This window comes from Marmota marmota, unplaced genomic scaffold, assembly GCF_001458135.2.
Source record: "Marmota marmota marmota unplaced genomic scaffold, marMar, whole genome shotgun sequence".
Classification (NCBI taxonomy): domain Eukaryota; kingdom Metazoa; phylum Chordata; class Mammalia; order Rodentia; family Sciuridae; genus Marmota; species Marmota marmota.
Window position 1 is genome coordinate 7,133,378 of NW_025999925.1, and position 27,755 is coordinate 7,161,132.

At 35.3% G+C, this 27,755-nt stretch overlaps 1 protein-coding gene across 3 annotated transcripts in view; it reads right to left on the reverse strand.

Annotated features, from left to right (window-relative positions):
• Positions 1–3,994: 3,994 nt before the first annotated feature.
• The window catches only part of Homer1 (homer scaffold protein 1), a 141,092-nt gene continuing 117,331 nt past the window's right edge, over positions 3,995–27,755 (reverse strand). For 2 of the 3 annotated variants that reach the window (XM_015497837.2, XM_048800188.1), the window contains exon 9: positions 10,510–13,507. In XM_015497837.2, coding sequence (XP_015353323.1) covers positions 13,319–13,507 — 189 coding nt within the window. In that variant the 3' untranslated portion in view covers positions 10,510–13,318. Of the gene's footprint in view, positions 4,043–10,509; positions 13,508–27,755 lie in introns of those variants that run through there. The other variant, XM_048800189.1, reaches the window with a different exon arrangement.

Below are 27,755 nucleotides of genomic sequence, written 5' to 3' on the forward strand. Positions count from 1 at the left end.
GGAAGTATTCCCTGCATACGTGAACTATGATCTGCTACATTCCCTCCAATCAGTCCCTGGTTGTCAGAATCCCGGCATCCCCATTGCAACCAGAACGTGGCCTCAAGTTTGGGTGTAAAGCCAATAATTTCTTCAACAATATTAAGAAGAGATGTCACAAAGACTTTTAGTTTGTAACTTTGAACTCCTCTTGGACTGGATGCTGTTGGGTTAATATAAAATCAAATGATCTGGGTGTGGTGGCGCATGCCTGTAATCCCAGCAGGAGGATCACAGGTGAGTGGTAAGCAACTCAGTGAGAACCTGTCTCTAAAATTACAAAAGGGGATGTGGCTCAGTGGCCAAGTGCCCCTGAGTTCAATCCCCGGTACTCCCCAAAATAAATAAAAATAAAATGATAGTTAAAAGTTGATTATCTGGTATCACCTGTCAGTTCTTTTTGAGGTCATTTTGGATGGTGCTTTACAAGTTCCTTTCTAACTCTTTTCTGTGCACAATCTTTGAATATTAGGGGTTGCTATGGCTCCTTCTCTGTTCTGCTCACCCTCTATTTGATAACATGTTGCTCATAGCTTCATCCACCACCATTTCCAGTAACTCCCAGTTTATAACCCTCTTTCCCAGGCTTCAAATCTGGAAGATCTCTGGAGAGGCATCTCAGCCTCCAAGTAGTCAAACAGAACTTCTTTCCAACCAAATCCAGGAACCTAGAGTCTTCTCCTCCACAGAGTTATCATGTCTTGAAAAGTCTAGAAGCAATGGGTACATTTTCTCAGACCATAGAGTATGTGAAGAACATAATTTTGTTCAAAAATACATTTTCTTGCCAGGCATGGTGGGGCATACCTGTTAACCTGGTGACTGGGGAGGCTGAAGCAGGAGGATCTCAAGTTCAAAGCCAGCTGCAGCATCTTAGCAAAGCTTTCAGGATCTCAGTGAGATCCTACCTCAAAACAAAAAGGACTGGGGATGTAGCTCAGTGGTTAAGGGACGCTGGGTTCAATGTCTGCTTTTAAAGCCAAAACAAAAACTTTTTTTTTTTCTGTCAGGCAGAAGAAAAGCAGCTTTTTAAACTCAAGATAAACTCAGCCAATTTAGGGTTTCCCTTCTACCACCTCCCAGGGGTTACATCCAAGCTCCACGTCAAAGTTCTTGGGAGGCTGGGGAAGTGGCCAGTGCTGCCCCCCATCCACTCAAGTGTTTGCTTGGACCTGATCCCTGGGCCTTTCTACCCTGGCACCCACTGACATATCCATCAGGTCTGGTCCCAGACCCACCCAGGTCCTCCCCTAGACACAGCAGCTTTTTTGTTGACTATTTCTAACTCGAGTGGAGAGGGGTCAGACAGGACTTTTCAGATGCTTTCCATGTTGCTCTGGAGTTCAGAGGAACACGTTGGCTCAGCCTAAAGAGCACATGGCCATTTCTATGCAGTGGCAGCAGCGTCACCCCGACCCAGGGGAATACTTCTATAGGTCAACCCTGGGCTCTGAAGCAAGCGTGGCCTCTATGCTTCCTAAGGTCTCTCTCCTTAGTCTTCCCCATGCTCCAACCTGGCGTGGGAGGCAGGAGGCAGGAGGCAGTGATCCTCACCATCCTCTCAGGCGGTTTCCCTTAAACTCTTCCTCATCACCTGGGAGCATCATTTAAAAAAAAATCTCAGTTGAGGAATTCTCAGTAGGAAATTCAAAAGTAGAGAGGAGGCCCCAGCGTTGCTGCAGCAAGAGCCCCATCCCGAGGCCAAGGCTCTTGGACACTTCTGTGGGTGCCCGGATTGGGGGGGTGGTGAGGTGGAGGAAGGAACAACAAATGCCAGGAAAGAAATAGAAACTGGAAATTCAAAAATATCCTCCTATCACAGTCTCTTGAGCATCTTTCATATTTAGTTCAGCTGTTTTTCATCATTTCTGGTTTTCTTTCTTTACCTGGCTGCTACAATTTAAAAAGGTCTACCTGACTCTGGTCCTGCATATCTTAAGTCATTGTTTTGTTTTTGTTTTGGGGTACTTGGGGGTTGAACCCTGGGGTGCTTAACCACTGAGCCACATCCCCAGCTCTTTTTTGATACTTTATTAGAGACAGGGTCTCAGTTGCTAAGTGCCTAAGTTATTGAGGCTGCCTTTAAGCTCACGATCTTCCTGCCTCTGTCTCCCAAGCTGCTGGGATCTAAGTCATCCTTGATTCTGTAGTTAGTGATTTGCTTTCTCTGAAGTGAAACCTGGTCGTTTGGGGTGGAGTTATGTCTCATGGGTGCCAGCAGCTTTCTATTGGTGCAGGGAGCCCGGACCGCTGAAGACCTGAGACGGAGTCCACAGAATGAAGCTAAGCCACTGATGAGCCCAGACAGGGTTTTGTGACTGGGAATTTGAATGTGTAGCTTGCTGTCCCACCACTTGAAGTCTCAAAGTAAATCTGTTCAACTTACATCTCAGCTCCAATACCACCTCCTCCATGATGCTAATTAATTCCTTCCTGTTTAGATTCTTTTCATTAACAGAGCTGATGTCTGGTTAATGGGCACACTTCCTTCACTATAGTTTTGGTTTGTTGTTGTTTTGTTTTATATCACTGGGGGTTGAACCGAACAGAACTCTATCACTGAGGTATCACCCCAGCACTTTTTAAATATTTTAAGACAGGATCTCCCTAAGTTGCCCAGGCTGGCCTTGAACTTGTGATCCTTCTGCCTCGGCCTCCTGAGTAGCTGGGATTACAGGTGTGCACCACTGTGCCTTGCATAGACTGTGTCTCCTCATCTTGCACCCCAGGGTCTAGCACACTGCCTTGAGCCATTTTAGGTGCTCACAAAACATTTAACTGAATGAACGAACAGCCAACTGGCAGGAGATGCTAGGAGAAGCAGAGTCAACGGCCAGGTGACAGAGGCTCCTGATCTAAGGAGACAAGATCTTGAGAGTCAAACAATTCCCTAGTTCTTCTTTCCATTTTGTCCTGCCCTCTTCCTCCCCCCTGGACATCTATGAAGTGCAGCAGTTTGGTTTTAAACTTTTCTACATTCCCTTAGTGGTTCCCCAGGCATCCTCAGATGGTCAGAGGGTGGCACTCACTGTACAATAGTTGATGGACAAAGTCATTAAGCAAAGACACATCATGCTGTCCTCATTTTTTCTAAGGCAGGAAGCACATCCAATCATTCAGTACATTTATTGAGCAGTTATGTTTAAAGCATGTTGCTAGAGGTTTATAGTAATTCAGAAATAGTTTCATCAAGCCTAGCTAAAACTTCTCAATTTGAGTTTTTAGAAGCATTTGTTCATCCAGAGTTCATGTTCCCTAATGATGCGTGATGTAGGACAATAGGTACTATTATTTATTGGGTACCAAATAATCCTGAATATCATTTAACAAGTAATCTCAAGGTGGGAAGAAGAACATAGGACAGAAAAGACAAAAATATGGAAATGTTTAAACTGTAATATATCCACAAAATGGAACATTTTAGAGTTACAAGGAATAAGGTACGTCTGTATGTACCAACTTGGCTAGATTTTTCCAAGAGATGAAGAAAAAAGCAAATTGTGTAATAAAACATACCATATGATATAATTTATGTACTCCCTCCCCTCAAAACTACTTAAATACACACATATTGTATAAGTGCATATAAAATGCTTAAAGATGACACTGAGCAGATTATTTCAAGAGATGGAACTGAGAGGTCAAGGGTGACTTTTGCTTCATCTATATTATTAAAAACATTTACAAAAAGAAAGAAAACCCCTTGCATATTTAAAGTTTTTTTTTTTTCTTAAAAAGGAGAAAGGGGAAGAGAAATTCAAAGATATAATACCATTATGAGATGGGAAGCAAACAATTTGATTCTTTTCATTAAGTGACAGGTTGTTAAATATTGGAAATCAGTAAACTTTGATACCTGCCTTCTTAAAAAATATCTGCAGGACACAGTTCAGGCACGTTGGCGCGGGAAAGGCACAAGAGGCGGCTGAGGGCCTGTGTGTGATTCTTGGTCTGCTTCTCACTTGGCCAATCACTTAATCTTGCTGAACCTCAGACTCCCCATCTATAAAATGGGGATAACAATAATACTTAGGTCACAAAATTGTGCAAACTGTTGTGAGATGGTGTACTTGGCCATGCACCACAGACCCTTTAGTTCTGTTTTATATTATATACGATGCTGGGATCTCAATGCACAGAACATACTGCAAAATAAAGACTCTGCTAAAGAGAACAAGATTAATCACTAAATAGAAAAATATGAACAACAGAGGTTTAAAAGTTATCATTTATTTAACAATTCACAAGAAATTTCCAAATTTTATGTGTTATTTGGAGCCAATCATGAATATTGGTAGCTCCTTTTTTCTTCCTGGACTGTCAAACATGCTCAATTTGTTGCTGAAGTAGCACAGATCATATCTACTCAAGGAATTCAGACTAAGTTTAAATGTAACTTAAACCAGAAATAAAAAAAGAAAAAAAAAACAAATACCATGCAGCAGTCTAAAACCAAATACAAAGAGCACTTTTTGCCATCAATTTGAGATAATTTCTATCCAAGATAATATGTATGCAGTTATTTATTTATGTATCAGTAAGAAAAAAGAGTAAAGATCATTCAAGATAACAGAAATGCAGACGGTCTAAACTTTCTATAGCAATGCAAATGCAAAAATCACCTGGTCCTATGATGAATTCGGTTCCAAAATAACATATTTAAAGATACACATAATACACTTAAGCCTCTAGAAGTTGACTCTAGAGAGGCAGATGAGCCATAGAAAGTGGTTCTAGTTAACTTCTTTTTGGCTGTAGTCTTCACATCCCTTTTGAAAATAACCACATTAAGTCCACCATGTTAACAGAAATATTGGTACAACATTTAGTCCAATCAGTAAGTCAGTAAGAAAAATAAAGCTATTTCCATAAACATTTAAGACTGGGTCTACAGAAGACAGAGTTAATCTTCTGTGGACGCCATTTCTACATTCTTATCCAGTTTGCATGCATTGGGAAGGGCCTGATTCACATTGAGAAACAGCAGCAATTCTTTACCAGCTCACCTTGAAATACCAGGGAAGCTCTTCAGTTCACCAAGGATGGCTTATTCTGGCATCTGCACAAAAGCAGTTAACCTGGCTCTGATCTTTGCTGGGTTTCAGTGTTTTAAACTGCTATAAAACATATATTTGTTGGCCTTTAACTCCTTTAAAGTAAAATATATTTTAAAAATCAAGTATTAATGAAGTATCTCAAAACAATATAGTTGGAATACTATTAGCCTGAGACATGAGTTTATGTGATTTATTTCTGTGTGAAACCTGGCATATTCTAGGCTTCCATGAGTCCCCACTCTTCTGGTTGTCTACTCGCCCCCATGGCCATTCCTCTCGCAAAGCTCTTGCCCCATACCTGGGTAAAATTCAAATTTCCAGCCTGTATTCGCTCCATTTTTCACACCCTCAATTACCATTATGTATAGTGACAGTTCCCACACCTCTATCTTCAGTTCCTATTTCTCTCCTAAGTGCCATCTAAACCCACAGCTGCACTTGGATATTCAACATGCATTCTAAACTCAAAATGAAGCTAATTTCCTACTCACCTTCTTCTTATTATTTTTTTTTTATGTGGTGCTGAGGATTGAGCCCAGTGCCTCACGCGTGCTAGGCGAGCGCTTTCCCATGGAGCCCCAGCCCTTCTCATCTTTTCTCTCTGCCTCCTTATCACCACCAAAACCAGGCATCTCCCTGCTCTTGAACTCAGTATTATCCAGGTTGGCCAATTCTGGAGCAGGAGTCATCCTGCATTCCTCTTCTCCTTGCCATCTAAGTTAGTCAGAAGTCCTATTCACTCTACCTCCGAAACACCCCAACACTGCACCTTTTTGGTCCCCATTACCATCGCCTTAACACTCTCAAGAGAGATTGTTGTGGTTTGCAAACTGTCAGGTCTTACAAAGCATTTAAAAAAATTATGTCACTTCTTTGTCACAACAAAAACCTCTATCTCTTCATTATCTTCAGAAAGAAACCCAAATCTTTTCTATAGCTTATGATGTCCTTCCTGATTTGCCCTTTGCCTCTTTCTCCATACCCTTCCCTATAGCCTATGCTTCAGCCGTGCTGGCCTATTCTGATCTTCTAAATGTCCCAGTGTTCCTCTTCTGACCCTCTGCACATGACATACTCTGCAATTCTTTCACTTCCTCTTCAATTTGCTATCTCATGCTCCTCCAGCAAGACTAAGGCAGGGATCCTCTCTGGGAAAGACCCCTCTTTCTCATGTTAGCATCTCTTTTATCATAGCACTTAAGCACTGGAAAGCAGCTGTGTCCTGCACTCAACTGAACTTCTCTCTCTCTAGTCTATTTCAAAATCAGGTCTGGGCCATAGCAGGTGCTCAATAAATGTTTTAGGAAAGAATGAATAAAAGGCATGAATCAGAGGCCAATGAATCACATATAGGTCTGTTAGGAAAACACTACCCCTGAGACTGTGATTTCCCAGGGAGCTGGCACCTTGTTCTACGAACTTTTTAAATTTATCCAATTCAAACTTTTGGTGGTTTCTCATAAAGTTAAAAAATAGCATTACCATATGAAACAGCCATTCCACTCCTAAGTATAAAATCCAAATATAAAGCAGGCACTCAGATACTTGTACATGAGTATTCATAGCTGCATTGTTCACAATAGCCAAAAAATGGAAATAACCCAGGTATCTATCAGATGAATGGATAAACAAAATATGGTTTATATGCACACAATGGAATTTTAGTCTCAAAAGGATTAAAATTCTGTAAAATGCCACAACATGGACGAATTTTGAAAACATTAAGCTAAATGAAACAAGCTAATGACATCATGTGACTGTATGAATGTTACAACAAAGCCCACTATTACGTATAATTATAATCTACCAATAAAAAGCTAGACACAAAAAAGACAAATACTGTACCATCCCGTTTATGTCAGGTACGTAGAACAGGTAAATTTAGAGGCGTATAGAAAGGAGTTCATCAGGGATGATAAAAATTTGTAGAAATCAGTAGTGGTAACATGACACTGTGTGTGTACTCAGTGTCACTGAACTGCACACCTAAAAAGGGTTAAAATGGTAATTTTGTTATATATATATTTATCACAGTAAAAAAGGTGGACAATTTGACACATGAAAAAAGAAAAAAAGAATTCTTGAGAGTTCTTCTTTTCCTGTGCTTAGCATGATGTAGTTGCTTTGATAATCGTTCACTGAGTATCTGCTCTGACTGGAAACTGTACCAAATGTTTCACCCAGCTCCATAGACTTCTGTGACTCGTCTAATTATTTAATCAAGCTGGAGAAACCTTAACTTCTATAGAACAGCACTGACCACAAGGTCACCTAGAACTGACTACAAAGCCCATTTCAAACTATCATTTGGCACTGGGGAATAAGTTTTCCAGATTTACAACAGTATTGTTGGGGAATTTAAGTGATGAATTGCCTTCTTAAGGCCTTTATAAATAGTTTGCTACTTAAATTTTATAGACTGGATTTCAACATATGAAAAATTACTTACATTTGTTAGATTATCAGAAGTCTGGAAGCTTTTTTCTTTTTTAAAAAGGTGCGATTTATAACTTAATGACAACAAGCATTGGAAACATCAAAGAAAGTGGAAAGTTCAAAACCAGTGAACATGAAATAGTCAAGCAGTGCCCTAAAAGATATTCTAAAAGAGGAAGGCAGACAAGCTAGAGAAAAAGAATGTACCAGAAATATGAGCAAGACCTTCACCTCTTGACTGGCTACTAAATGACCAGATCAACAACTGTGGGAACACAGCAGGTACAGTCATTACAGCCCTTCCCGTTTCTGTCCCCTTCCCCTTCCAAAGGAAGACCTCTGGAAGGGCCACCACATGTAGAAATAAGATGTCAAGCAGGGGCTGGGGATATACCTCAGGTGGTAGGGTGCTTGCCTTGCATGCACAAGGCCCTGGGATCAATCCTCAGCACCACACACATACACATACACATACACATACACATACACACACACACACACACACACACCCCCCTAAAAAAAGGCCAAGCAATTAGTAGAGGACCTGCCACACAGCAGATGTTCAAAAGATACTCCCTGCAGCTCTATTTCATACTGAAGTTATAGGGAAAGTATATAAGGCTGGGCGAGGTGGTACATACCTGTAATCCCAGTGGCTCGGGAGGCTCAGGCAGGAGGATCACAAGTTCAAAACCAGCCTCAGCAAAAGTGAGGCACTAAGCAACTCAGTGAGACCCTGTCTCTAAATGAAATATAAAAAAGGGCTGGCGATGTGGCTTAGTGGTTAAGTGCCCCTGGTTTCAATCCACAGTACCCCTGCCAAACATATATTTTTTCATTTTTTGTGCTATAGAAATGGTCTTAATTTTGCATTTATCAGGCACTTATTACTTTCATTTGGCATTATTAGGGCAGAGTAGAGTAATATTTCCATTTCTCAGTATATATGATATAAATACATCTGACAAAAGTAGGTCAGAGTTCCATAAAATGGTGATTTCTCAACGTTGGGTGTCTTAGATTAGGTCATAAATCCTGATAAGTGAAAGGGTCTTCTGTAAGTCTTAAAAATTCGTTAGGGCAATTCCAATCCATGCAGTATCAGGGGGGTACTTTGTGTCTCTGGCTATCCTGATATGCCTTAGATAAAAACTGAAGTTATTGTACCCCTATCCTTTTGGCTGGATCTGCTTTCACATAAAATATTCACTCTCCATCTTTTTTTCCCCCCACCAATAGGCAAGGTCTCACTCTGTTGCCTAGGGTGGCCCCCAAATCCTGGGCTCAAGTGATACTCTTGCCTTGGCTTTCTGAACAGCTAGACTACAGGCAGCCTCAGCCATGCTCATCTGAAACACTTTCTCAAATCTAACAGGCAGAAAAGACACCACAGAGATCAAGAAATTGACCAAAAGTCAGTTGGGTGTTTGTGGCCATCTATTCTAGTGCAACTTTTCTTCCTGGTACACACGTTTTTAGTAAAAATGACTTGAATTTTTTTTTTTTTTACTTTTTGGTGCTGGGGATTTAACCCAGGACATTGTACATGGTAGGCACATGCTCTACCACTGAACTACATATTCCAGCCTGCTTAAATGTGGCTTTTTAAAAAATCTAGTGCCCTAAGCAGAAATCATAGAGCAGTGTAGTTCTGACTAGAATTTCCTTAGATAAAATTATTAGCTATTTTACTAGGTAATAAAGATGCAAAATATTAATTTTAATATCAAATACTATTAATATTTAACACATATAATTCAGTTAACTATTTTTATTCTTGTGTGACATCTATATATCAGTTTCCCATAAAGAAAAACTGTCATAAAAAATTTAAGGGCTATGAAATTTTACTCATTTCCCTTACTGGGTCAAAATGATTGTATTTTATTGCTTCCACTTTTGTATAGAGCTGTCACAATTCTAAGTAGCCTAGACTGCCTCTATCTATCAGGTTTTTAAATTTTGTTTTTTAGGACAGTGGAATAAATGTGTTTTTAAAAAATTAAGGTACAACTTAACAAGAATATTAGGAAACAATACTTTCACAGTTTAGAGTATCATGAACAAAAGCATCTGCTTCTACTTCAAAACGATTCTTTCTAAAAACTTCTAAAATAATTTTCTTAACAAATACTTGTACTTTCAGCCCAGTGTCCTACTTGAGAATATAAAAATATGTCAATCTCAACTACTTCTTACCTGAAAGTTTTCTTAAGGTTTTATATAAATTAATTACCTCAAGATTGTGATAGACATTCAGCAGATAAAAAAATTCAACGAAGACTATTTCATGTCTTTAAGTACAGAATTTTAGGATGTTAAAATCATTTGATATCAAAGAAACAAAAGGATTAAAATCACAATAACAAACCCACAAACCTCCCTGGCCTGCCTCCCATTCTAGTACTGACAGAAAATAGGACCACAAAGAGGGCAGTTGAAGTGCTTATGCCAGAGATAAATAAAAACATGGTAGACAGAGACACACATGGTGGAGAATAAATTTAATTTTAACAGGGGAAAGGAATACGTTCTTAAAGGTGGTTGTGGTGGCTTAAGCCTAAGTGTTCCTTTTAGTTCCACCTGTAAGAAAAAAAATACAAGTTTTTCCTCTAACTGCTTCCCAGCAGTTTCAATGACAGCAAAACATCAAATCTATGATGGTGCTAGAGATCTTCTACAGGGACAGGGAAGATGCAACTTGATGAATGTTTTTTTAGTCTGAAGAGAGAAGGAGAGAGAGAAAAAGAGGGAAAGAGAAAGAGAGGAGAGAAGAATAAAAACTAATTTTCCAGTCGGGGAAATACTTATAAAACCTTTTATGTCAAAGTTAGGATTTCACAACAGAACACACTAATGCAAAATCCAGTAGCACCTGTAAGATTTAAGTAAATGCTGTCATCACTTAAATGCTTTTAAATTTCTGTAAAAGTCTGAAGGAAATAAAAGATGAAGTACATTCTCCAGAGAACAAATGTATTTCAAAATAAAAACTGTATTTTGTTTTTCTTTTTTTCCATTTTTTTTTGTTTTTGTACAAGAATTCATAGTTATAATAACTTACACACAATGGAATCAATCTCTGCTCTCTTCCTCTGTCATTTCAAGTCCACATGTTCAGGCTATAGTCCCCAACATCATGTTCTGATAAATATATCACCACAATTTAATCTAAATATAGATACATTATATAATACTTGTCTCTGGGAAAAAATCAAATTTTAATATGCAAATATTTATATAATACAGAAATGGAAAAAAAAAACTACAGTAGGCACACAACCTAATTATGAGTTGTAGAGGATGATTTCTAGATACTCTCCTACTGTGAATGTTCTCCTACTGTAAATGAATGTTTTAAATAGTCTTAGTAAGAAGGTTTTATTTATATGTGCACTTGTGTCCACCTTATCCCATATTTTGTACGTTTACTGACAATCTGGGAATTTAAAGGTGCAGCCCTCAAAAAATTGTTAAGTCAGTTAAAAAAAAAAAAGAAAGAAAGAAACAACTAGGTTCTATTGGACAAAGAAAACACACAAAATTTCCAATTTTAAATTTCATATCAGTAGGAAAATATTAAAAATAATTTTCTGTATATACATATGGGTATATGTATATGTTGAATTACACATATGCCTCACATTATCAATACAATTCAAGTGGAGACATTTTGGTGAGTTATTTTCCCATTAAATGACCACTATGTCAAAATTTAAAAATATTTTATTACATCATTAAAATAATTCACTTACCATTTCAACAGCTTACACTGTTTTTTTTTTTTTTTAAGTTTTTTTTTTTAACTCTTCATAACTAAATTCCCTGATCCCTAGTATTAGTCCCTTATTTAAGTTAAAACCTGGTGCTCTTTGTACTTGAAACTCATGGATAAAATCACATTGACTTCAAAATTCTATCCATCAAATAAATTTTATTACCTGATTTATCAGAGAAATATCTTAGCTCTGAGCATATGTACCTAAATTATTCTCCCTATAATAAATAGGTGAGGAAAATACCCTAAAATAGCTGGAGGTAACTTACATGATATAATAGCACATATAATACATGATGATTAAGTGTCTGATATAAACTTTTCAGAAACACCTGAAAACTCACTTTAGAAACTAACTTTAGAAACAAATCATTTATTTTTCACTCTAATATAAATTAATATGTATGTATTTATATACATACACATAGATATAAAACAAAATTATCTAGTGTTGAGTAGCTATTCATGAGTGAAAAAATGATTACAAATTGATTAATTAGCTTAATTTTGTACTTGACAATTCAATCATTTGGGGTACAAACAAAAAGTCAGTGCATTTATTGACTCTTTAGAGTCAAATACTCAAGCATACACTTTAAAAAAGAACCCTCCTCAACATGACAGGCATTGTACAGCAAGAATATATGTACTCTGATGCAATTCCTACTCCATAAGCAGACCAGACAGAACTTGGCTTACTTTTAAAATATCCTCATAAAAGAAATATATAAAGAAATGCATGTTTGCTAAAAGTCTTTTAAAATTACATCAAAACAACATTAAAACCTGCTCACTGAAAAGAGCCTGTTGGATGTAATTCCTGTTTTGAAATGCCTAGTTAACAGTTCAGAATATTGCCTTGTGAGGTTTGAATAAAGATGTGGTTGATGTGAAGACCCAGCCAGGATACATGACTCCATCTCCATCTGCCATGATCACAATTTAGATACAGTCCTCTGATTGGCTGTTTGATGTAAATGGATCCCCTTGAAAATAGCTATACACCTTAAAATTATCTATAATAAACAGTTTCCCAATAACCATTACTCATAAATTGAAATGCGTTGATCTTTCAGAAAAGATTTCTTGCAAAATATATAAATAAATGTAACTGCATATTTTCTGTAAATATACTTAACATTGCTAGACCAGACCGTCAATGACGGACTGCTGTATTTCAGTTCTGTGTGTCAAATTTATTAGAAATTTAAAAACAAAAATTTCTGAGGGACTCAGCTGCCTTTGTTAGTTGGCTTTAAAATGTATAATAAAATGGGAGACAATATCTTCTCATAAATACATGGAGTCAATATGGAAAAGTAAACTATACAACGGACAAGATTAGAGAACACCAGAGTGTACCAGAGTAGTCACCAGAGTGAAAAATCTTCCAGTACAAAAAAGGGAAGAACTCTATACACCCAGTTATAGTGTCTTTCAATTAAAGATGCAGCTCTCTCTCACTCCTGGCAAGAATTAATTGGTAATGGCACTGCTTTTCAGCAGTGCAAAAATATCCTGAGAAATTATTCAGATTACAACAAAAGACAGGGCTTTCATCACTAAGTTTTTGCACAAAACACAGCTCTAGATATCATAAATAAATTAATTTAAAAAGCAGATAACCTTCACTGTGTTGAACACAAAAAGGGGATGTGACCCAGACATTGTTAATTCTCCCATTGGCTAATATTGGAAAGAAAAAAAAATTGCATTAAGTGTCTATTTATAACTTTCTAGTTAACTATGGCCAATAATATACATGGAGGTAATTTGTAGTTCAAGTTTTTCATCTCTTTTTTTTTTTTTCCCAACTAGCTACAAGCTGAATTCTAAAATTTACACTGAAATATACAATTCCAATTTTCAAAAGATCCTCATCCTGGAGTTATATTCAAAATTTTTTTTTTTTTTTTTTTTTTTTGTGCAATCCTGATGCAGAGCCCAAACAGTTCTATGAAGAGAGACAGTGTATCTTTTAATCAATGGCACTGAAATTTCACTTTCCTTAGCTGCATTCTAGTAGCTTGGCCAAGTTATCTCGTAATTCTGTTAGTTCAAATATTTTTCCATCCAGAATTTCTAACAGTGTCTTCAGGTTATTGCGAAAAGCTTCTTGTTCGTTCTGACTCTTCTCCAGACGTTGCTCTAAGTCAGACAGCTGTCCCTCCAGATCTTTGTTCCGAATTTCTACTTCCTTCAGAAACAAAATTACAATACACATATATATGTCAATTCATCTCTTATAAAACAATACAGCTTTGTTATTTCTAACATTGTGTAATAATTATGACACTGAGGATGAACTAGTGAAGCTCAATTTAACACAATTTAAGAGAATTTCAAGACTAGGAGGCCACCTCAAGAGAGCCATGTAGTTTTACTGACCTGCTGATTTATGAATCCCTCTAACTACCCAACAAAAAGTTACTGACTTGATTTTGGGCCAGGCAACACTCTAGGTACTTTACATCTAGACAGGATTAAAGACACATTTCATGGATTATTTACCTTTTATTTTTACTGCTGCCTACCTACTTTTTCCTAATACAAAACTGTTAGCAATCTTAGGTAAAAATAAGCAGAGAAAAAGAGAAATTGAGTTTTTCTCCTTTGGCAACTCTAGAAAAAGATTTAGTGAAGAAAACAACAATCTAAAATGAAACTTCAGGCTATATGTTAATTATTATGTTTTGCCTCATTATTGAATGAATGCACATGTAAGAATATAGTTCAACTGCTAAAAAATCCAGTAAAGATAAACAGTAACTGCATTACAGAAATATAAAGCTAACAATTCCACTATGCTGCAAGGGAAAGGAAAAAACTACAAAAGGGAAGCAAAAATTTTTGACAACAAAATAATATTTTAAAAAGTTTACCTAAAACTTATTTAGTAATTACTACTGCTTTTAAAAATGTTTCTAAATACCACAAATATAACAAAGTGAACCTAAAAATAAAATGACATAATGTGAGGTAGTGTTTTTAATTTTAGTTAAAAAAATTCAAAATGATAGAAAACCAACTATAACTTTTCTTTTGGTGGTGCTGAGGATTGCACCCAGGGCCTGTGCAAGCTAAGCAAGCATTCTATCAACTGAGCAATATCCTTAGCCCTCCAACTATCACTTTTTAAATAAACTATTCAAATAAACAATGAATTGAAAGTTATATATCCTTTCTGGAAAACCCACTTTAATATCTAAGAGGAATTAAGTGACTGACATGAATTATAATGGAATATGTACATTATATGGAACAGTGAAAACATTTTGGTGTTAGTTACACAACATGAATCAGACACAGAAAATAAGATGTTTCAAGTGTTAATACATCAGTTCAATGTAAATCTCTAAAGAAATTCTATCAATCTAAAGGATAGTAGAAAATTTTTAAATTAATATAAACTGGTAAAAATTTTAAATTAACACAATCTGGTAAATGTTAAGTGAAAGGAACAGAATGTGAAGCAGCATACTGCCACTAGGCTGAGGACACACACTGGGAATTTATGTAGAAAGAGGACAGAATTCTGGTGCTGGAATTACAGGTATTTTTTTCCTAAGAATTATTTTTCTTACAATTTCTTCAAAATCAAAGTTTTAAAAACTAATTGGGAAATTGAATATATTTAAGAAAGTAACAGTTTATTTAGAATTCCGAACATAATCACATGCTTTGACAAGATAATTATGAGCAGGGATCAAGCAAGGATGCCACAGATGAACTGCAAGAAAATTTAAGGTTAATAAAACAGCTGTGATGATTTATAAATGAAGGGTTTAAGGATCCAATCTAATCTCAAAGTATTTACTGTCAGATGTTAACCATGTATGTTTCTAATCTCCTTTCTCTGAATAATCTGCAAGGTAAAGATAAGTAAACTGAGAATAGAATCTGAAATTAAAAAAATATTTATAAATTCAGAAGCCAAATCTGTGGAGGCTATAAACTATCAAGGAGGAAACAGATCCTGTGATCAACTGTAAAAATTCCACTCATGATTGCACAGCATGCTCTCTTGCTGGCTTAAACAATAAGCTTAAGGACAGAATGTTTCCAGCTATAAAAATAGACCAAATGTCATTCACTAGCAAATACCCACTTTACCAGCCACCACCCACTTTGCCCTCTAAAGCCTTCCTTAGAAATGAAAAGCTCCCTTGTTCTCCCTGGCCATCAATGGGATGTCCAAACATTTTCAATGGAAGAAAGCAAAACACACAATTCTCTCAGCTATTAAAATTGCTTTGTTCTCTCCAAAGTGAGTCTGCTACTCTAAGCCATCTCTCTGTTTGCAGGAATTTTACTAGCTAAATAATAAAAGAGATCTAATACAATGCTGATGAAGCTAGTCTATTTTTAGGCTCAGAGAATATGTTCCTAGAGCAAGAACAGACAACTTAGTGAAGAGGGGCCAATCAGATGGTTCTAAAGCCATGGTCAATAGCACTTCTTAATTATCTACCCTTTGTCCATGTTTTCCAGTCCTTTCCTTCTTGCCTCATTCTCTCTCCAAACTCATAATTCTACTCACTATCATTTCTTGCCTACTACATTCGTCTTTTCCTTTACTGATGAAAGAGTAAAGGCTCATGCTAGGGGTACCCAGAGGCCTAGCTCAGATTTGAAAGAGCCCTACAGGCCAGAATCGATAACTTCCTTTTGAGTGCTTTAAAAAAAAAGGTCACAATTAAAAATATAAGCTTCTACTGGGCAGAAAGTCATGCTGCTTACTTGTTAGACACGGAAGCTAAAATGCAAGACTGTTTAAAAGAAAATCACACAACAATAACCACCACAAATGGGATCAGACCATTTAAAAATTTAAATCCTACATCATTTAATCCAAATAAAAGCAACAGAAAATTATCATTATTGGTATCTGACACATACCTTAAGCTTTTATAAGTAAGAGATATTATTGTCTTATTAGATAGTTAACCTTCATATATAACAGGACATATAAATCATCAAGACAAGTATTAATAACTCATTTTTACCCAGAAAAATGGATAAAAACCACACATACACATTGTGAAAAAGAGTTACTCAACTATTAATTAGTGAACATTTATTACTAGGCAGTGGGAATAAAGTAGTAAATAAAGATGGTTCCTATTTTAATGGAGCATGCATTCTAGAAGGAAGACAAGGACAATAAAGAAAGCAAACAAAAGATTTCTGGTTAGCCAAGGTAATGTGAAATCTATCATCATCTCAAAACGTCAAAAATAATGGAAATAAAACTGCACAGATTCCATGACTTCAATGTAACTAGAAGAAAATAAAATGTGTCAAATTACCTGTAATTAGAAAGTATAGGCACCAGTTTCCACAGAGCTGCTTCTCAAATTCTCACTCTAACCCTCTGCAGAGGGAAAGCAGGGCTTTGGGGGCAATGCAGGAAAGAGTGAAGAGAAAGGCCTATGGGACTATGATAACCCTAAGACCACTGTGAGTATCAAAATACTGAAAGAATAGGAAAAAAAGGATCTAGAAGAGAGCAGGTTATAAGAAAGGGACTTGAACAGTGCACATGAAACTTGAAAAGGCAGCCTTTGAAAGGCAATAGACACTTGTGAAGAGAAGAGGATAAAAGAAGAGAAAAAACTTTCTGGAAAAGGATGGTAAAGGAACAAAGAAGCAAGTTATAAAATTAAAATATTAAAAGATAAAGAAAATTAGAATAAAGACACACAACTTCTCCCTCTACTGTGTTCCCAAAAGAGGGTGGTCTGAACTACAAATTTATAAACTACCCAAAACCACCATTCTATACATAAAATGCAAAGACTTAAGCAAACTTCATCTACAAAAACTATTATAAAGGGGCTAGGGTTGTGGCCTAGTGGTAGAGTGCTCAACTAGCATATGTGAGGCCCTGGGTTCGATCCTCAGCACCACATAAAAATAAATAAAATAAAGGTATTGTGTCCAACTATAACTAAAAAATAAACATTTTTTAAAAACTGTTACAAAAAGAAAATACTCAAAACACTTCAGTAAATGGAAATCAACTTGAAACAGAAAAAAAGCAGACACTCCAACCTGAATTAAAATTCTGAAACAAACATTAAAAAACAGGCTTGATTAAATACTCAAAAATTAAGAATAAGATGGGCACAGTGTGGGTGTACACCTGTAATTTTAATGCCTGGAGGGCTGAGGCAGGAAGATTGCAAGTTCTAGGTCAACCTCTGCAACTCAGCAAGACCGTGTCTCAAAATAAAATTTAAAAAAAGGGCTGGAGATATAGCTTAGTGCTTGCCTAGTAAGTGTGAGGCTTTGGGTTCAATTCCCTGGTTCAATCCTCAATAATGCAACAAAACAAAAACAAAAATAACAATAGAGGAAAAAAAGCTCCGAGAAATAGGAGAGTTGATTTAGCCCAAGAAAGAAACAGAAGAAAAAAGCAAAATCATATCAGAAATTGAAAGGAAAGTGACCACGACACTCAGAACAACCAAGAGATGTTTATTGCGGTGGTGTCTGATCTACTGGTGGGGGTGGGGTGTGATACTAAGTGTCATCTTCTGCTTTCAAGCAGATTGGGCATGGGCTAAGCACAGGTTTCAAATCCAAAAACAAGAGGAAGTAAAGGGAAAAGGCGCCAAATAACCAACCAAAGAAGAAAGGACTAACGAAGAATGAGGGTTGGATACTCAGTTTTACCCTGCAGCTAACATTTATTCAGCCTGTCCTGCAGCTAACAGAAATAAGGACTGACTTAATGTACCCAAAGAAAAAAATAGTTCTTAATAAAAACTTTTAAATTCAGTTATTATTACTTATTTGTTATTTTTCAAAATTTAAAGGAATAAAAGTGAGATAAAGAGGGGAAAAGAGGTTGAACTAAATAATCCAGCTACATAAAACTGGAGCTCATAAAGAAGAAAAACAACAGAATAGAATACTTAACACCTTTATACAAGAAAACTTCTTGGAAATAAGAACTGGATGTAAAGATTAAAAGGGCCTATTTTATACCTAAGAAAACTGACCCCCAACAATCAATTCCGAGAAACATCTTAGTCACTCTAACTTTACTTAAAAATAGAGGGGAAAAATCCTTGGAGCATTCAAGCAAAATAGCTCCAAATTTAAAAGTCAACAGAATTATACTGGAATCAGACTTCTCAAAAATAATATGTAAAACAAGGCAATACTTGTCATTTCCAAGTAACTCAAAGACCTGGGAGCAGTGCACACATGTAATCCCAGCAGCTCAGGAGGCTAAGGCAGGAAGATTTTTAAATTCAAAGTCTTCCTTAGAAACTTAGTGAGACCCAGTCTAAAAATAAAAAATAAAAAGGTTTGGGGAATGTGCCTCAGAGGTTGAGCACCTCCTGGTTTCAATCTCTGGTACCAAAAAAAAAAAAAGTAACTCCAAAATAAAATTACAAACCAAGGACTTTGTATCTCCCCAAGGTGTCACCCATGTACTAACTCTGTGTCTTGTAAACATATAAGAACTCAGGCAATAATAATTCCCAAATTCTTTTGGAACTATCCACAGAAGGATAAACTTCCTCCAACCAAGATTACTGTGGAAACTTCAGAAAAAGAACTAATGCTAAGTGCTCTGATTGAATGTGCCCCCCCCCCCCCAATTCAGATGTTGCAATTTAAGGATCAATGTGATGATATTAAGATGTGGGCCTTTAAGAGATAATTAGGTCCTTCCTTCACAAGAATGGGATAAAGATTCTTATAAGAGACTTCATGCTACATTTGGCTCCACTGCTTTCCCACAATGTGAGAATACAGCATTTCTCCCTTTCAGAGGATGCAGTGACAAGGTAGAGTCCTGGAAGCAGAGTAGCCTTTTATCAGACAATGGAACCTGCTGGTGTCTCCCTCTTTTTTTTTTTTTTTTGGTACTGGGATTGAACCCAGGGACGCTTTGCCTCTGATCTACATCCCCAGTTCTTTTCTATTTTTTATTTTAAGGCAAGCCTTGAACTTGAACTTGTGATTCTTCTGCCTCAGACTCTCAATTTACTGAGATTAAGGTGTGCACCACCATGCTCACCTCCATTTGGTGTCTTGATCTTTCTTAGACTTTGTAGCCTCAAGAACTGTGAGAAATAAATTTCTATTCTTTACAAATCACCCAGTTTATAGCAGCACTAATGAACTAAGACAGTGAACTTTTAATACATTTAATGTATATCAAAGACTAAAAACAAAGGTATATGATATAAACTTATACAAAGTAGAAATAATGCAACTAAAATATAGGAGAGGAAAAGAAAGGAGGGATAGGATAAGTTCATTATTATTTAATATGTCATACTTCACAATCAAATACTTTTCTTTCTTGAGTAACTAAAGTTAGTACTGCAGTATTGTGAAAAGGATTAAAAACAAAGCAGATACTGAAAGTTTAAATTATGAACATAGGTAACCAGGAGGGTTTTTTTGGGGGGTGGGGTAGAGATAGGGACAAAACCCAGGGCTTTGTACATTCTAGGCAAGTGCTCCATTAAGCTATGCCCCCAATCCTAGGAGCACTTTTAAAAGGTGTAAATTCGCCAGGTGCATGGTGCACCCCTGTACTCCCAGAGGCTGGGAAGGCCAAGCGAGATAGAAGGATCCCAAGTTCAAAGCAGTCTTGGCAACTTAGTTAGGACCTAAGCAACTCAGTGAGACCTTGTCTCAAAATAAAAAATAAAAAAGGGCTGGGGATGTAGCTCAGTGGTTGAGTGCCCCTGTTTCAATTCGTGGCATCAAAAAAAAAATAAAAATTAAGGGATGGGGCTATGGCTCAGTAGAAGAGTGCTTGCCTTGCACATGTCAGGCACTGGGTTCATTTCTTAGCACCACATAAAAATAAACAAATAAAATAAAAGCATGCTGTCCATTTACAACTACAAAAATTTAAAAAATAAAATAAAAAGTAAAAATTAAAAAAAATAAATAAAATGTATAAGTTCAAATGTAACAGGTACAACAAAGACCATCTTAAATATCAAAATATATAAGAGAGAAAAGAATATCCATCACATAGAGAAAGAAAAGTAATACATATAGAAATTATACATAATACAGGCTCGGGATGTGGCTCAAGTGGTAGCGCGCTCGATCCTCAACACCACATACAAACAAAGATGTTGCATCTGCCGAAAATTAAAAAAAATAAATATTAAATTTCTCTCTCTCTCTCTTTCAAAAAAAGAAATTATACAAAATACATATAGAAATTATAAATAAAGGTGAGTTGGGACTAAACATAACAATCATATCAATAGACATGAATGTATTACCTATTAAAATACTTTTAATTGGTTCAAAAAGCACTACCAACTATACATACATAAGATACATAAGGAGCATTCACAAAAATTAATTAAAAATTAGGTCACAACCCCACCCAAAAAAACATAGTAGAAAATATAAATTCTACAAATAAAACCTGTGATCATAATACTATAAAACTAGAAATTAATAACCAAAAAGAAAAAAATCACTTCCATCAAGAAATTTAGAAATCTTCTTTTAATCATCTCTTGTATGAAAAGGAAATAAGACCAAAATTACAGAATTTCAATAAATAATGAATGAAAAAAAAATAATGATCAAAGTTTATGGGACACTTAAAGCAATTATAAGAGAAAAAAAACTATGACCTTAAATATGTATATAAATAAAAGTGAAAGAATGAAAATAAAGAAATTACATTCCCCTCTCAAAATGCTGGGGAGCAACGAAACAAAGCACAAGGCATAATTTTTACCTTTATAGGTAAAAATAGAAATCTACAAGGGAGAGAATAGAAGAGGAGTGACACTCATCAAAAAATCAGTTTTATAGAAAGAAAAGACACAACACTATAGTTCTAACTTTAGTTACTCAAGAAAGAGGAAGCATATATAAGAGTGCCTATTAAATGTCTGAAAACCTAGTTTAATGGCTTAAACAGACCAGTATCTGGGAAGAAATAGAATAATTAAGGAATTACCTCACAAAAACTCATGTTTTCAAGGTAGAGTGCTACTAAACCTTCAAAAACCAAACAAAAATTCTTCCAGAGTATACAATGAAAATCCTCCAAGTCATATTATGAACATATTACCTAATTATACACATAACTGTGTATAATTTGCAGGCCAATATCACATGAATGTCATGCAAAATCATAAGCGATAATGAATGAAATTTAATTCACAATAAGAAAAATAATATACCATAGTTAAATGAGATTTATTCCAGAATGCAAAAATAATTAAATATTAGAAAATCCAATAATACAATAAACCATATTCATAGTTCTTCTAAGAAGACAAAAAGAATCTTGGAAGATTATGATTACCTTCATAGATACAAAGAGATATCAGCAATATTCAAGACTCATTCTTGGTAAAAACACTCAAGAAAATAAGAATGATGGACATTCTCATAACATGATAAAATACATATACTTTAGTGTTAAAACTAGCATTTCATTTAGTGGAAAAATACTAGAGGTGTTTCCACTAAGATCAGTAATTAACCCATTACTGTTTAACATTGCACTGGTATTTTTAAGTGATGCAACTTGACAAGAAAATATCAAAATAGGCATATAAGAATTAGAGGAAAAATAGGAAGTAAAATTATGTCTATTTTCAGATAATATGTTAGTATACTTAGAAAATCTTACATAAATACTGGAATAAACGACAAAACTAAGCTCTAACAATAAAACAATTTAGTAAGGTAGCAAGATATAAAATATAAAGAATGCAACGGCTTTAATATATATAAACAATATCTGATTAAAATGGTAGAGAAAATCCCATCTGCAAAAGCAAAAAATGATACAACACTCACAAACACCTAGAAATACTCAAAACCTATATGTGGAAAACCCAAAAATACACCTGTAAAACATAAAAGTAGATATGAACAAATGGAAAGATGATACCCTTTGTTCTTGGATAGGATGAAAACCTTATGAAGGTATCAATTCTCTTAAAGTTATATTCTTTTCAATTGACACTAAAATTAGTAGGTACTACCAAAAATATTAGTGTTCACATGGGAAGATATGCAAAATTACTTTAAAAAACAATAAAAAAGAAAAGCTCTGAGAAATGACGAGTCTGATTAGATATTAGAACAGACCAGGAAATCTCTATAGCTAAAGCACTGTGGTATTGGTGCCTGAACAGATAAAGTGACCAAGAGAATTGAACAGAAAGTCCAGAAATAGAGTAAAATATATAGGAAGCTGAATATTTCAAATCACTGGGAAGAAAACATGAAAATTTAAACAAATAGAAATGAAATACTGCACAGACATTTGGAAAAAAATTAGATTCATATCTTATACCAAAGAGAATATTCAGAGACTTAAATATAAAAAATGAAATCATACAAGTACTACAGGGGAATAATGGATAGACTCCTAAATACATGTTGTAAAAAGAGCTTTTTAACTGTTTCATAAGCCAAAAGCAATACAAGAAAAGAATGAAAATTCACATAAAACAACATCTTATGCAAAGTCAAAAGATAATGGCACACTGAGAGAAAAAAATATCTAGTTTAATATCATACATGTGTGTATACACACACACACACACACACTTGAAATTTTTGGAGAAAATGACTAATAACCCTATAGAGAAAAGGACAAAAGACATGACTAGACAACTTATACACATACAAACAGATCCAGAAATTTTATTTAAGCTTATGAAAGATGTTCAATCTCATTCAATCAGGGGAACAAATTAAAGCTATCATTTCTCACCTATCACACACTGCCCAAAATTAAAAGCACGAGAATACATTTTGCTGGTGAGGTTGTGGAAACACAGGCACTCACATGCTGTACAGGAGTAGGAATTGGTAGAAACCATTCTGGTGGGGAATCTGGTTTATTTAACAAAACTGCATATGTGTTTACATTCCCACTTAAGAAATCTTGCTTCTAAGGATTTACCCAGAAGATACACATCCAACAAAAACAAAGTATCTATGCACAATGTTATTCATTTTAATATTTTTGCAGAATGCTGAATATCCAGTAAGTTTTCACATAATTGTGATTCAATAAACTGTCATACATATACAAATAAAGTACAATTCAGGTATAAAAGAGAATAAACAAGATCCCTATAAATTTGTAAGTATTTTCCAGGATATATTTTTGGCAAAAAAAAAAGGAGGGTGAAGTATAGAAGAGTAATATAGAGTATATTACTATTTGTGTAACTCCAAAGAGGGAAATAAAAACCTTGCACATATATCTGTTTGCTTGTGTAAGAAAAAACAGAGAAAAGACAAACTAGGAACTAAGGAGATTGGTTACCTACAGTGGGTAGATGGGAATGGGGAGAGAAGGATAGGAGTGAAACCAGTGTACAGGATTGGAGGGGATGAAGATACCTGAAGACATCATTTTGAATGCTTCTAACTTTAGAGTCATAGAATGTTTTATATATTCAGTTAATACAAATATAATTCAAGAAAGGTAGAATATAATAATACAAACTAATGTAGCTATTACAAATGAATAACTCAACTAACTGAAGAGAGGGAATGGAAAAACTAACTCAACTAACTTTTCATGCAGGCTAAAGACAATTACACTGATTTTTAGTTAGTAGATTTTGTTTTGTTTTTACACTGGTTTTAAATAGCAATTCAGAAACTATCTTCTGTGGTTTCTAGGGTTGAACAAGTTTTATAGATAATATTGTAGATAGTGGGAATCGGGTTTCTTGTATTGGAGAATGGAGTTAAAAATATGGAAATGGTCAAATCTAAAATGAACTGCATAGTATTGAATTACAATGGGAGGTTATAAAGACAATTTCAGTTTTTTCTTTTTTTTTAAAAAAAGCATATACATAGCTACTGAATGGATATGTAGTATGTATGTAATCCCAGTTGTTTACTAAGAGGGCCTAGAATAATGATACCTAAAAAGTAAGCACATTTAGTGCCCAGATCTTGGCTTCTAAATACTAATCTTTGCTAAAGGAATTTGGAGGGCTCCTTGGAGAAATGGATTCCAGAGCTGGGAGTATCTACTTGTGCTGCAACATGAAGTTCTTCAAAGAATGATACTGCCATATCGAAAGGACACAGATGATAGATTGCAGAGTGTCTCACTGGCCAAATCTGGGATCATTTGAACCCAAAGATAATGAACATGACAACCAAATATAACATGTGATCCTAGAATGAATTCAGAACCAGAAAATTTAAACAATTTTTAAAATTTTAAAAATTTGTTATAGAGATTATTAGGATAATTATGGGAATTTGACTAAAGTTTATAGATAAATAATTTCTTACTTTTGATGATTATCTATGAGAATATCTTTATTCTTAGAAAATACTGAAGTATTTAGAGGTAAGAGTGTGCACAGGCCAGGAACAGTGGCACATGACTGTAATCCCAGTAACTCAAAAGGTTGAGGCAGGAGGACTCCAAGTTCAAGGCCAGCCTAGCAACTCTGCAAGGCTCTAAGCAACTTAGTGAGATCCTGTCTCAAAATAAAAAATAAAAAGAGCTAGAGATGTCGCTCAATGGTAAAGTACACCTGGGTTAAATCTCCAGTATACCTCTCCCACCCTCCAAAAAGTGTTCAACTTATAATTAAAATGGTTCAAAAGAAATCATACATACATATATGATGGGGAACAAGGTAAGGAGAGGAAGAGAGATCCAGAATGATAAAACATGTATGACAAAAATAATTAACATTTGGGGAATTATAAGCAAAGGTCTATGAGTAAACTTTGCATTATTCTTGCAATTTTTCCATAAGTCTGAAATTATTTCAAAATAAAAAGTTTTGAAATAAAGTAGAAGTAAACAAAGTCATTTCAGATAGTGATAAGTACTGGTATACCAAGTATAAAACATGGTGATATTATCAAGAAACTGAAACTGAAGGGATAGGATCTGCAAGATAGTGCTTAAATTGGCAAATCAGAGAAATAATAATCTGAACCAAGATCTAAATTACAAGTAAAAGTCATCTATTTGAAGATCTGGAACTTAGAATTCTAGGCAAGAATACTACAAATTCTCTAAGGTGAAAATGTACTCAGATGTCCACAAGGTACAGAAAGATGATAAATGACCATGAGCATATGGAAAATTGTTTACTCTTACTCATAATTAAAAATTAATAATAATAAAAAAGTTAGCTATGGCTGGAGGCATAATAGCTCAATGGTAGAGTACTTACCTAGCATGCACCATGCACAAGACTGTAGGTTCAGTTCCTAGCACCAAAACCACCCCGCTCCCCACAAAGGTAGTCCTTTCCTACGAGATAGTAAAGATGAGGAGAGACTGATAACCACTAGGTGCCCTGCCTTTCCAGATATACATTTCTCAACAAAAGACATCTTAAAACACGACACCAAGAAAGTCTCTTTTAAAAGTTCATCTTAGAGAAATCATCAGAAAGGAAAGGCAAATCTTTATGTAAAAGATTCATTATGACATCATTTATTATAGCATAACATTGGAAATAGCATAAGCTGCCATCCTGTAGGAATGTTGGAAGAAAGCTATGTAAATAAGTAACAATTTTATAAACAAGTATGGGGAAAGGAAATGCCAGGTACTTTGCTTTAGGGTGAAGAGATTATGATTGATTTTTTTCCCTGCTAAGTATATTATTCTAAATTTTTTACAATGAGTACATATTACATTGATATTTAGAAATATCCCAATATCAAATGCTTAAAAATTTGAAAACTATTATAACATTTTTTAAAGAAATATTTTAATTTTATTTATTTATTTTTATGTGGTGCTGAGGATAGAACCCAGTACCTCACATGTGTCAGACAAGCGCTCTGCCACTGAGCCTCAACCCCCGTCCATAATATTCTTAATTTAGCCTCAACTATGAACTTACTATTCATATTCATACTGCCAAATCAAATTCCACATACTGCAATTTCAGGAGTTCCTCTACCATCTAAGGAATTTAATGGTCCCAATTTTCTAGACTGAACTTACGAACAGACTAGAACTCTGGATACACAGGAGATGTTTAGGTGGGACACGACCAGGCTACAAAGGAAGCATTTTCTTCTAACTTGAAAAAAATACAGGTTATTCTTATGGCTTGGTGTTTCAGATTTTTATCTTCAAGTTTTCTGAAAATTTCCCTGTCCTATTCCAGGTAGTTTGTGTTTTGATAATAATTTTTGATATTCAGTGTAAGAATAGCTAAGAACTGATTCACTATTTCAGGTGCCAGCTATACAATTCAATTACTGCTCAATAAACGATGAAACACATTTAGAACGATCAACATACAAGGCTGATAATGAACAAATCATCCCTTGGGTTTTTTTCATAAGTGGAACAATATAAGTGTGACAAAAATTAACATTGACAAAATGTTAAAAAGAATCATTAGAGATGGCTTGGGTACTTGTTGCTTGAAGAAGTGTGGTTAAGTACATAAAGAACAGAGATTTTTTGGGGAAAAAAATCTATGCTTTGTTACTCTGTAGTAACAAGTGTAGTAAGAGTGCTTTGATGCAACTTGTTGACACCTCTGAACTGCTGTCTTCTCTTTGGAAATGGGGTTACCTCACATGCTAATGTGAGAATTAAAGGGAATGTGTGTAACTGCTTAGTATACAACTCAGTCATAACAAGTCCTAAAATCCCAAAATAACCAAAAGAAAAAAGCAGACTTAATTCCAAAACTCTTTCTTCCAGCCCTGATTACATGCTTTATATTGGAATTCTCCATCAGGGTTCCTCAACCTTAGCACTACTGATGTTCTGAACCATATATATAAAATCTTATGTTTAGCAGCATCCCTGGCTTTGCTTACTAGATGTCAGTACCAGTCCCTTAGTTGAGAAAATAAAAATTACCTCTACCCATAGCTAAATATCCCCTGGGATGCAAAACTGCCTCAATTGGGAACCATTACTCTATATAGACAAATAAAATATAGAAATAAGATTTAAAGGGATGAGCCAAAACAAGTAATCTCATTTTCTCATATTGCTGAAAACCAGTGTGAGGAGGGCAGAGGAAAATATTTCATTTCATATAACAAATCTATTTGGTGAGTTTGGTGGTCAAGGACACAGGCATTAGAATTTAACTACCACCATTTGTATATATGTAGGATGAATTAACTTTTCCAAGCCCCAGGTTCTTTATCTGATTTTGATTGTTACATGGATTAAATGCAAAACTTCAGTGCTTGGCACAGTGTTGGTACCTAGGAAGACTCAATAAGTGTTGTCCATTCTTATTATAATGAGGTCTCCTTCCAACCCTGGGCTTTCAAGTCCCACTTATGACACCTTATGTAAATTCCTCACTATAAATATATTTACTTCCACTCCAACGTGGCCCCAACCTTCTCTGAGGCAGGTAACCAAACAGGTATAAGAAAAGTACTTCAGCTGGCAAGAGAAGACTTTAAAATTTAGGAGACTACAAAATTTT